At 39.0% G+C, this 12,291-nt stretch overlaps 1 protein-coding gene and 1 non-coding gene across 3 annotated transcripts; one reads left to right on the forward strand and one right to left on the reverse strand.

Annotated features, from left to right (window-relative positions):
- Nucleotides 1–201: 201 nt before the first annotated feature.
- LOC122979173 (cytochrome c1-like) lies at nucleotides 202–10,945 on the reverse strand. 2 transcript variants are annotated; one of them, XM_044346420.1, is made up of 4 exons: nucleotides 10,769–10,945; nucleotides 7,065–7,162; nucleotides 5,938–6,010; nucleotides 202–1,959 (listed from the first exon to the last, which is right to left on the reverse strand). In XM_044346420.1, exons 1-4 carry the CDS (start codon nucleotides 10,839–10,841, stop codon nucleotides 1,490–1,492), a joined length of 714 nt encoding a protein of 237 aa, XP_044202355.1. In that variant the 5' UTR covers nucleotides 10,842–10,945; the 3' UTR covers nucleotides 202–1,489. The 2 variants fall into 2 exon arrangements, with proteins under 2 accessions (XP_044202355.1, XP_044202354.1); XM_044346419.1 differs by having other exon boundaries at nucleotides 7,065–7,165.
- Nucleotides 3,930–4,021, forward strand: trnar-ucu. Its single transcript is given in 2 exon segments — nucleotides 3,930–3,966; nucleotides 3,986–4,021. It is a non-coding gene; the product is annotated as a tRNA-Arg (tRNA).
- Nucleotides 10,946–12,291: the final 1,346 nt, after the last annotated feature.

The raw sequence follows: 12,291 nt of genomic DNA on the forward strand, positions 1-12,291 counted from the left end.
TACAACTACAATACAAGTTAACATTTATGTCACAGTTTAGATTAAAGCAACAAGCATCTAAGAGAAGCTCTGAAAGAACTGTGATGACAAGTGAAGGCCTGAACAAATGCAGACAATATTAATGGAAATACCAGAAAATTCAAATGATACAGTCACCTCACAACCACCCTTCATACTTAAGAAAAAATACAATATAGAACATAAAGAGAAACATTGTCTTTATTGAAACAACTTCCTTATCATCCAGTGATGTTTTTATTCTTTGAACATTTAACTGTATCAATCATTTCAATGCCCAGACATAGAGGTGAATGCATTTTGTGTAGTGTTCCCTGAAATATTAGTTTCACAGGTTAAGAGAAAGGACACAGCAGAAGTGTCTTTAACACTAAACAAAAAACTAGAGGAAAAATGGCTTTGATTTCAATTTCTAAGAAAAGACTGGAAAAGAACCACACCATAGGAGTTGCTGTGCATAACCTCTGATTTATAAGTATTGTACATGCTGGTTTCATTATAATGATGTAGAAACAAAAAGGTTAGGTAAAGATGGAAATAAAAAAGGTATCTGGATGTGTAAGGGAAAAAAAACAAAAAAAATGACCTATGTGGGGTAAATAAAAAGAGAAAAGCACGTTTTAAACTTGTCTCACTGACTGGACGTGCAAAAGGGATTTTACAGGAGTCAAGAAACTAGACGAGAGCTGCAGCAGGGAAAAGAAGAGCAACTGGGTTTTTTTGGTCACACTTCACAGTGAGAGTTTAAACTAAAAGGAAGCACACTGACTTCATGCTCCATCTTTACTATTTGCATAATAATCCTAACCTAAGCCAGGATTAATGAGATATAGTTGAAATCAAGCATTTGCTGAGCAGGAAGAGACCAAGTGCAAAATGTTGTCAAAAGAAACGAGACTGAAGAACGTATTGGCTGCATTCGTTCACCATGCTGACATTTTTAGACAAGTAAAGGAACAAGATGATGCAGGACTGTCCTGTTTTTAAGGGCACTTAAAATATTTTGCAGAGATCATCATTAGTAATAGTCATCAACTCGGTTCTATCCCTTATATCACCTAGTTCAACACTCCGTAACTGTTTAACACCCAAACCATAATTTGAATTCGCTCTGCTCTGGTGACTACTATAGAAACTGAATTTTCTGAACTGAATTGAAGTGCAGTATATGCAATCTAACCAGACAGCCAAATGTCAAATATTATGGTTTGAGTCTGAAGGTTGGGTTGGGGTAAGGGAAGGGAGGGAAGGCACCTGAAAACTGGACTGATGGACCCCTGAGTGTTGTATTCATTAACCAACTGGAAGTGAAAAGCTCTTTGTCCCTTATATTTAGGAATTAAAAAAAAAAAAAAAAAAAAAAATGCAACAGGGGTTCATGAGTCCTTTTTTCCTGGGCCCACAATGGTGGGACACAGCACATCTAACTCATCGCCCTCCTTTCTGGGCAAACCATCGCACCACTGAAGCTTTATGCAGCCACCTCTGCAGCAGGGGTGGCCTCAGCCTCAGGAGCTGCAGAGACAGTCTCTGCCTCAGCAGGGGGAGCGGGAGGGACTTCATCTACTGCTGCCGTACCAGCACTCTCTGCTGCGGGGGCCTCTGCTGGCGCCTCTTCAATGGCAACGACTTCCACGGCCACAGGAGCAGCTTCAGGGACTGCCTCTACCGCCGCAGGTGGAGCAGCTTCTTCTGCGACTGCTGGCTCAGCTGCAGCCTCAGTAACGACCACCTCGGGGGCCACTGCAGCTGGTTCTTCAGACACAGCGACCACTTCTTCAGACACAGCCTCGACAACGGGCTCAGCAGCGGTCTCTGCGGCCGGTTCTGCAGGAGCGGAGACAGACTCGACGACGACTTCTGCGGCTGGTGCTGCCTCCTCCACTGGGGCGGGTTCTGCTGCAGGAGCTGCTACCTCTGGTGCTGCCTCAGCTGCAGGAGCTGCAGATTGAAAGGTGGAGAACAGAAATGCATGAATGCACCCTTCGTTGACCGAATTCTCCCCATGACTTGTTTTGTGCACTAGGAAAAGTTAAACCAGAACACTTTTGACAACCAGCTAGCAATGTACCTTAGATATCTAGATTCGTTTTGGCTATTTGGAAGTATTTTAATCATCCCTGTCGATCAGTGGCACAAACTCTGGTCATATTTGCAGCTACAGATATCAGTTGTGAAGGTAATTTTATTTTTTTATTTTTTTTTTTTAAATGCACATAATGTTCAATAACCAAAAGGACCAAATGAACTTTCCCTGGAAAGGTGATTGACACAATGTAATTAACATGTCAGCTGTGGTGCACTAATGGGCTCAAGTGATCAGGAGGTCATACTGTTCTTTAAGACCCCTCAACTACTTCTGATTACCTCTAATAATCCTTCACGGAATTATACATTCAAAGAAAGTGCCAAAATCTGAAAGTATGGCCACCAGCTACCTCCCACAATCCAGATGGGCAAAAAAAAATAGGCAAGATTTAAATTATTTGATCCCAAACTTCTGTTGAGAGGTAACGTAGAGTTAAAGGTCAGCAGCTCGGGTCTTAAAGATCTAAAAGGCAAAGCAGCTGCTGTTAAAACTGTCAACATAATGAGTAACGAGAAGGATAATCCTTAATCCGAACATGTCAGAAGGACAGAAATATAACTGTTGACCTCACTGACGTTGCCGTTACTAGACGGCTGGTTTCATTAACTAAAGGAGACTCAATTTAGGTTCATGTGAACAGAGAACAAGAGGTGGACAATAGCATTCGGTATTATATTTGAGGTAGTGGTGAGAAAATTGCAATCATTCAATACATATGTACCATTTAAAAAACAAAACAAAAAAAACAAAAAAAAAAACAAAAAAAAAAAAAACAGCTTTACAGGTTTAGTTGAAATGTGCCATTACTAAATACGACTTACAAAATTAACAGTGTATAATGTTTTAAAAAGAGCTGTTTGATGTCTAAAGGTGTGCAAAAACTCTAAATATAATACTGTCTGTTAAGTTTCATTTTAAAATGGGCAGAAAATAGAAACTTTCCTAAACAAGGAAATAACCAAAGCTGAAACAATTAACTGATTAGTTGATGGACAGAAAATTAATGTCAAATCATTTAAGCTTTTTCCTGGTTTTCAAAATGTTAGAGTTTGCTGCTTTTCTCCGTTTTTACATCATCCAAAACAAGCAATTTGAGACAACTCTTGCTGTCTGAGAAATTGTGTGATGGAAATTTTTCACAATTTTCGGACATGATTGTTAGTTGCAGCTCTAGTGTTAACATTTTAGCAATTGAGGTTAAGAAGCCATTTCTAAAGAACCTAGAGTGATGCTAGATTTCAGTATTCAATGAGTTCTTTGTGCTGTTCTCTGGAGGACATGAGATTTAACAAAGTGAATGTATGCATCGATTTCATTAGTCATACAAGAGACTATCCTACAAGCTATAGTGCACAAAAACACCTTCTCCTGGAAGGTGTTAATTAGTTTACCTTGTCATTAAAACTAACAGCTCGTATCTGAAAAATAAACTTCTGCTGATGACTATCAGTGGCCATACAGATGCTACACTAACAACACTGAACAATAGAAATGCCCCTAAATCACTAATGAAGTACAATCACAGAAATAACAATTTTATTTAAGGGTACATCTCTATGAAGTCGACGGGTGATGTTTGTTTCAATGTGTCAACTTATTAGAATTAACATCTAATATTTTCCTAAGCTCTTCCATCACCTTAAAGTTTGTTACAAAATTGGTTTAGAAATGAGTGTTTAAAAAAAAAATTAAAAATAAAAGAAAAAAGTGAAATGGTGAAACAAGATAGATAAAAATTTTAAATATCCAGAATGGCCATTACTAATTCTCCTCCGCCTCAGTGTACATCGTCAAGAGCCTCCTGCACATCTGGCTAACATATGGCTCTGTGGCGCAATGGATAGCGCATTGGACTTCTAGTAAAGCACAGGAGAAGTGATTCAAAGGTTGTGGGTTCGAGTCCCACCAGAGTCGTGCTTTTGGTGTGAAAGTGTTGTATCAACAGTTAACCAAACATGTAGTCCCTGTGTGCATCGGAGGGGAAGCACACATACCTAAATAAATTCAATAAAAATGTATCTCTTAAAAAGAACATAATGGTGAAAGTGATCCAAGGATAAACCAACCAGAGTGCCTGTTCCCTTAAATTGAAAAGCCATAAAAATACTAAACATCAATAGCTTTAGTAGCAATGGATATGATTTTGATATTTCTGGAAACTTTTTTTTTTTTTTTTTTTTTAAAAAACACATTTGATTTAACACTTGTGTGAGCTTCAATACCAGGCTAAAATACAAAACTACAACACTATCCATTTACAGTCATTGTGAAAACATGTTTTATTTAGTATATGAAAACAAAAAGGTTAGTTATAAGTTCCCACATCAGAATATCATAGTGACTGTTAACAAGCAGCCAAACAAATCAAAATGACCCGATTGTGCCAAGTGTCAAGAACACTAATTTTCACTGTAACCAACCGTTTACTCAGATTAACATGTCAGGATCCTTGATCAATCACTATTTGCATATCAAGATGTTTCTGTGACTGTTTCTTGGACATTTTTGCTTGATCACATGATTCAGAAGCAGTAGGCTCTCCAGCACTATAGAGAGCAGAGCTTTGAGCTCTATTTCTGACCAAAAACAACACTTCCAGGCTGCATGTACACCACTGAACCGGTGACGGCAGCTTGCTTATCCCCCATTACAGACTAGTTAGCTGCTCTGGGCACAGAGCCATGATCTGTCCGGGCTTAAACTGGCTGAATAGACAAATAATTTGCAGACAGAAATCAAAACAGACAGGCAAGATAAAGCTATTGAGAAAAATCATTCTACCATGTTTGATATTTGGGTGGTGTAGCCAGAACCGACTCAGAAATGCGTTAAGATCTCTCCTCTCTCTGATGGAGCTACTGAGGCTGTTTATTACCACATTTCACAGTTCTGAATCATTTGGATTAGGTGATTTTGTTTATTAATTGTTAGAGAGATACTGCCTGTTTGAAGGGTCATGTCTTTTTATTAATTTATTTTTTTTTAAAACACGGAAGGAAGCTAAGCTACAGTAGTAACGCAGCATTACTTCCAAGGCTAATTAGCATTTCATTCACTACGTTTCATGAGATTACAGGTTAATGTTTCCAAAATTCCTGCTAACAACTATCACATCCACTGTGTTATTTTTCCTGTGTGGAGACCAATCCTGGATGCTATGAAAAGTTTAGGCTAACATTAGCAGCTCTATTGGATTTAGGCAAACTTGGTATTTGGCACAGCGCCACATTCGCCAAACACATTGGCTGTACCTCATTTTCTTTTTCCCTTATCATACTTGAGCTAACTAGCACTACACTGCAATAAAAGAATTCAGTTTCTTTATTTCCTCCGATCATCAACTAGTAAGGATGCTGCTGCTTTTTGCAGGGAACATGTATGTAGCCATCACGTGCACATACTTGTGACCCTTTTATACAAAGTTCCTGTTTTAAAATGAGTCAGCTATAAATATTTAAAAGTCAGCCTGAGGTGGTGTTTTCAATCGATTCATGGAGCCAGTGTTGGATACCGAGAGCTGATCAAACCTGACAGTGATGGTGACAGTTGTCATTTCAGCTGGCAAAGATCGACGGTTAAAAATGAATGAATGTTTTGTCTGAAATCACAAACTAATTGTTTGGAACTTTACTAAAAAAATCTGCTACTGTTGTCATCATAAACCTCATATGTGAACCCCCACCTCACAGTAAGTGAGGTGGGGTTTAGCAACTGTTAATTGAGGTCTTCATCTTTCTGCAGTATTATTTGGAGAGATATTATGTTGCATTTTGCATGTGGATTATATTAATTTGAGCTGTTGTGTGTGTTTCAGTAGTCGGGTAACTGACCCTTTGCTGTGGAGCCCATGTTGGCGAGTCTGTCCTCATAGCGCTCACTATCACCACTGACCGTCTTGTAGGCCTGGGAGAAGGAGAGCAGATATACACTTATTACATTCCAGCACACAACTAATGATAACAGTATAAAATGGTTAACAGTATTGCAAAATGGCAACTTACACTGATATTTTGTCTAACATGAACAAACACAGCTGATATACACTTGTGCTTTTCCAGGAGCCCGACAGTAAACATGGAACAAATCTACCCAGACAATAGACGTGTGTAGAAACTACTGACAGTCGGTCAGAAAGCACAAAGAACCTACTATGTGCCTTCCAGTGTGGTTGTGGTGATGTCTTTTACACACAGGACAGTCTATTCTGCTCTGAGACTGCATGTTAACTAACTCCCAGCTTACACCAGCAAAAACTCCACTGTTTAAATATAACAAAACATGTAAACATAAATTTTGCATTTCGGTGCAGCAGGAAAGTCAAGTGACCTGCAATATTCCTGGATTGTCCAGAAGAGAGAGAGGAAAAAAAAAAAAAAAAAAAAAAAAACCTTCAAGGTAAGAAAGCTTCATCTTGACCAATGACTGACCTGTGATCTAAAAGCTGCAGCAATAAAGTTATATACAAATAAAGACAGAAGGCAGAAGTTTGCTTCAATTGTTTAACTTGAATGGATCTTTCACTACATGTACATGTCACCCAATATTTTTTTTCTACCTACATTTGCTAACAAGAAAACTGATTTTGATCCTCTCAACAGTTGACACAAACACCATTGTATGGAAGTTATGGCTGCCAAAATTAAATTGAAATAATTTCATTTAACAGAAATTCTCTATGCACAAGTTGTATAAAATGTATTATTTCTGGAACATTTCAATTTAATTAAAATGATTTTATTTTATACTGGCAGCCCTGGATCTCCACAGTTTAACATACACAGAAAGGAATAACAAAATCTGTTTAAGTTCCTTCAGGAATTACATTCACACTTTTTAATGTCATTTACTACATAGAATAAAAGGAGAGGACCAAGTGATAACTCTCTTCACTTTAAAGTCAAAGCAGTGGGACAAGAGGAGTAATAATGGAACAGAGAAATATCACACAAATACTCACATAGACCACTGCAGCAGTGAGGCCTCCTCCGCACAGAACAAAGTATGTCAAGTTGGTGGAGCCACCAGGAACCCCAAAGGCCATGTGTCGCACTGGAGCTGCTGAGAGACATGTTTCTATAATTAGACTTTTTTTTTTTTTTTTTTTTTAAAAACAAACAAAAAAAACCCCCAAACAAACAGCATATTATATTAGATCAGGTTTGAGTTATTTGCAGCTTCATTTAAACAATGATTGAACATATGGACATTTGCTTTGTGTGTCATGAATCAGCACCATTATCAAGTGAGGATGAGAGAAACTGTTAAACTCAATAATTTCTGGGTATTTCGTTCATGAAACGGTCCCATCAGAAGTACAGCTGGGTACAGAGACCAGCACATTCTGATAACGTCAATGTGTCTCCATCCCTTAATCCAGTTACACAATACAGCCTTGGTCATTTGTAGCAGAGGAGATGGAAAGATTTAGCAGGAGCCAAGCGAAACATCAAATTGTCCCCTAACCAGCCGCCCACACACACACTTCCGGCTTCATGACCTTTAATTTGCATCAAAAACAAACATCTTTAAATTCTCTGCTGGGTTTGAATTTATACAATGATGCCAATTAGTCCTTCACATAGATCAGGACTGATAGAGGCGCAGTCAAAAGCTTCTTAATAGGCTATTGTTGTGTTGGGTAGGTGAGTGTGTCTGTCTGCAGCTTGTTCGCTCTGAAAAGATTTGCTGGTGTTTAGAGGATTGCCAGTGGTGCATTCAGAGGAGGCCATAAATAAAACCACCCAAATCTGGCTCATCCCAAACGCTGGCTCAGTTTAATCTGTTCTAGAGCTCACACACAAACATGCTTCTTCCTGCATACAAGCATGCATTCTCATACACACACCAAGGGTGTGTTAACACAGCTACATGATATCTTTAGCATGATTTACGCCTTGTGTGTGCACATGCATGTGACTTGTTTACTCAGCAGACTGAATAGGCCATCTGAAGCAGCAAAGGAACACAATGTACAGCTCACACCGCCCCTTCTCACCCTGTCATGTCATCATGTGTGTTCTGTCAAATCATAACTCATCCTATGACTTTGCAAACGACCTCTTGTATATAGAGAGATAGAAGACTAATCACCTGTTGCAATTGTTTTACTAGTCACTGATTTTAAAAATACTGAGTGGTTTAATCAATTAAGGTTTTATAGGTGACTGACAGGATTTAATGTTTTAACGTTCAAAATCTGAGATCAAAAAGTGTGCAGAAGCAGGTCTTACATGAGGCCAAAGGTCAGTGTCTCCTTGATTGCACATTTAAGACTTTTCCCTACAATAAGAGGTTAAAACGCCTGAAAACTTGGTCCCAATTTATAAGTAGTTTCTCTACAAGATTAAATTTTTTTGAGTTAAAATTCAGGTAGAAAAAAAGGAAAGGCATAGTTTGACATATTGGGAAGTACACTTATTCACTTTCAAGTTCGATAGCGCTCTCACAACTGTGTGGAAAATTTGTAGCTGGCGTCAGCAGCCAGTTAGCTTAGCAGAAGACTGGAAGCCCAACTCTGTCCAAAGGTAAGAAAATCTGCCTACCAGCTCATTAATTAACACATTTTTCTTGACTGTTTAATCCCTACAAAAACCAAAGTGTAAAAAAAAAAAAAAAAAAAAAAAAAAAAAGAACAATTTTCCTGAGGGTTATATGCCAAACTATTTCTTGGTCGCGAGCAGAGACTTCCTGAAATCTCCGTTGGTTGCTTGACAACTGCTCACTGCCAAGAAATAATTTAACTCATAGTCGTCCTAAAAGTCAAAACGTTTCATTTGTACACTTTGCTTATAGCGACAGTGGCAAGTCGAAAGCGAAAAAAGTGTCTTTACCAAAATGTTGAACTATTCCTTCATAAGAGTTTAACAGCTAAAAACTCAGCTAACCTGCTTCATTAGATCAGCGTGGGTGTGGTTTGAACAGGTTTGATTGACAGTGCTGGCAATCTGATCAAACAACCCTGTCAACAGATTCTGATTTGAATTTTGAGAAATACCGAATTGTGCTGGCGCTGGAAAATCACGTCAACTTTTTATATCTGAGCCCCAACCACTTGAAACCAGTGAGCAGACACAAAAACAGAAATCTCTCATATGAAAACCAAAACTATTCAAACTTTGGATGAAAATTTTGTTCTATTTTTCAGGGCCTTACCACTAAATTACAAGTGATGTATTAATAAAGTACATGAAGACACAAACAGAGCTGGACATTGTCCTGTTGTGGATGCTGAGCCAATGTAGCAGTAAGTCCTCCCTCCTCCTCTTAATGCCCATGACACAGCAGCACCACGCAGGGACAAGGCCAAGTACAGGTTATTTATACAAGTAATCAGTTAATCCCTGCAGCCAGGTTCAAGCCTGTGCAAATGGACACGCATGTCAGGCAAAAACAGACAAGATGGCTGCTGTGGTAGCAGTGATACATGTGCTCTCCTGCCACTGTCTGTCAGCTGCCATGTGCTCACTGAGACGCAGGATGAAGGAGAACATGCTGACCTGCAGGACAGGACTGGTGGCCTTGCCGCCTGTAGGCTATAGTGTGCTGTGTTTGTGTGAGTTGTGTAATTAGAGCAGCAGCAGCCTACAGCATCCACCTCTGCTTTCTGTCCTTTACCAACTGCATGCATTTGTAGGTTTTTTGGCTACATTTTAAAAAGAATCAAACTTTGGTCTTGCAGGTCATTTTCTGTTTTGTTTTTTTTGCACAATCAGTCAGGGCTTTACCAGGAATTCTTCTAACAGGAAATTAAAGCAGCAGAGGCGGTTTTCCCCCCTCAGGCGGAATTCCACATGCTCAGGTCCCAAAGTGAAGGATGATCCAGGCAAGGACGCGTGAAAAGAGAGAGAGCGTCCTCCATATTTCAAGTCATCATGTCTCAAATGCCCTTCAGCTTATATGCAAAGAAAAGTGAAAATGCAAATGTTTCTGCTTAACACATTTTTTTAAAGAATTTGTTTTATTCATATGAAAGATGCTTTTAAAATTTGTTCATTTTTTTTTCTTTAAGTGACTTTTGAAATTCTTTCACTGACTGGAGCGTCTGTTCAGAATAACTGCGCTCCATGTGGTCTTGCTCATAAAAGGCTGAACTGGGACAACGTGTTACCATGACAAAGAATCACCTGAAAACTTATTTCTTTACAAATACTCGACTTTTTTGCTTGGGACTTGAATATTTGCATTAGAAATTATGTGCAATTTATGCAACTTAGTTATAAAACTCAAAATCAAATCGGGTTTTAGTCGAGAGTGAGATGCGCTCTTTCATAACCACTGTGCAGAACTGAGTGTTCCCAAAGCAGGACACACCTCCCTCTGCCTGCAGCTCCACTCTGCTCATCAAACGCATCAATACTCGGCCTTTTATCCATGTTCATACCAACTTCACACGACCGATAAAAAGTAAAGATTTGATGAATTCTCTGCAGCACAAATGCACTTTTTCAAACAAATTACTGTTTTTTTTACGAAAAGCAGCTTTTGGACGGTTTTTCCAATCTGTGAGACATTCCGAGCATTTAGAAAACGGAATAAGTCGATTAATGTGAACGCAATCCCAGCTGGTAAACGCACGAGACAGCGGTTGTTTAATTGCTCTAATTAACGTCACAACCAATCATATAAAACCATTGAAAAGTCTCCAATAACGATCTGACTCACCGTTTCTGGATGTTGGCTGGAAAGCCCTCCGTGCCAGCGGCCCGACTCTCTGCCATGCCCGTCTGCAGAACATCTTTGCTCGGTTATCAGCAGCAGGTGTGCGTGCGTGTGTGTCTGTGTGCTTCCAGCAGGTTTTTAAAGATAAATGAGGAGGAGAGCTCAGCTGCTGTCCAATACTGATTAAGAGGACACCCCTCCCCCCAAAAAAGGTTATTTCACTCCTGCGCCCCCTACAGGTGAATGTGTAGAATACAGGACATGTAATCTGTAAAGATCCCCTCCGGACATGGTTTAAAACATATAATTAATATATATTTTAAAAGTTCAGTTATCTGGATTTTCAATATGACATCTACTCTTCCCTCATTAAAAATCCTGAATCTAAAATGCAAATATTTTTCCTTTCAAAAGCTGAACTGCTGGACACAAGATGTTTCCTCCCTCACTGAAAAATCAGTTCTCAGTGTTTGTGCATTGGGGGCTTCAACACTTGTCTAAATTGTATACTGGACCACGACTTGCTTCCAAGCTAGTTGTGATGTCACAAATCACGCTCGCAGGTACAACGTCTTAATCTCAGATTTAGATCTCTGAGCACAGAGAAACTTTCCTCTTTGGCAGATGTAAAACAGATCTAATGACATTGTGGTCTTTACTGGTGCGTATCTGATGAGTTTTCTGAGGCAGGTTTCCACCTGTTGATATTATATATATATTATATATATAATATATTGATATATTGATATTTTCCACTTGACATCATTCTTGGAAATCAAATGAGAGGAAATCATAAAGACTCTGCTGTAGCTGAGCAGAGGATCAGCCATCCCCCACACTAGTTTCAAGTGGATTACAGTCCTAATTGGAAAGAGACAACTAACTGTGGTTACATAATGTGCACTGTCTCAGAGTGCTACTGTGAGCCTGCATCCATGTGCACTGTTGTGAATGCCAGAGCCAAAACTACTGTACATGAATAAGAGAAAAACTCTGTGTCTTCTGTATGTGTGAGCACCATGTCTATTAAACTTGGAACTTGTTTGGAAGATAATAGTTGAACCAGAATCAAAGATTGGTCACTATGGACTATAGCCAGATATTGATGTTTAGTGTATCTGGTGCCCTCCTGTGGTTAAACAGCTGTCAGGACACTAAGCAGACGTAAAAACACGTTACCCATGATAAGTATCAACATCAAACATAACTTGGTTTGAGTGAATTTACCTTAGGACTGTCTGTTTCTCTCTGTGTGTTGAATTTCAAGGCCAGAAGTAACTAATTACTTTGCTACTGTAAATGTAAGTGGTTAACTTATATTAGAGACTATGTAACTTTTGGTATATTGTGGCCACAAATGGTAGTTACATTATAATGATAACTAGTAGAATAGCAGCTCTAGAGTAGCACAAGTAGAAAAGTCAAAAATTCTGCAAACTGACTCAGTAATGTCAGTTATACAGCAATATCTATCTAAAGTATAACCATCATAACCTGCTAGTCATATTTGGGCAAGGGTGTGTTTT

The sequence above is a fragment of the Thunnus albacares genome, chromosome 3, assembly GCF_914725855.1.
Source record: "Thunnus albacares chromosome 3, fThuAlb1.1, whole genome shotgun sequence".
Classification (NCBI taxonomy): Eukaryota; Metazoa; Chordata; class Actinopteri; order Scombriformes; family Scombridae; genus Thunnus; species Thunnus albacares.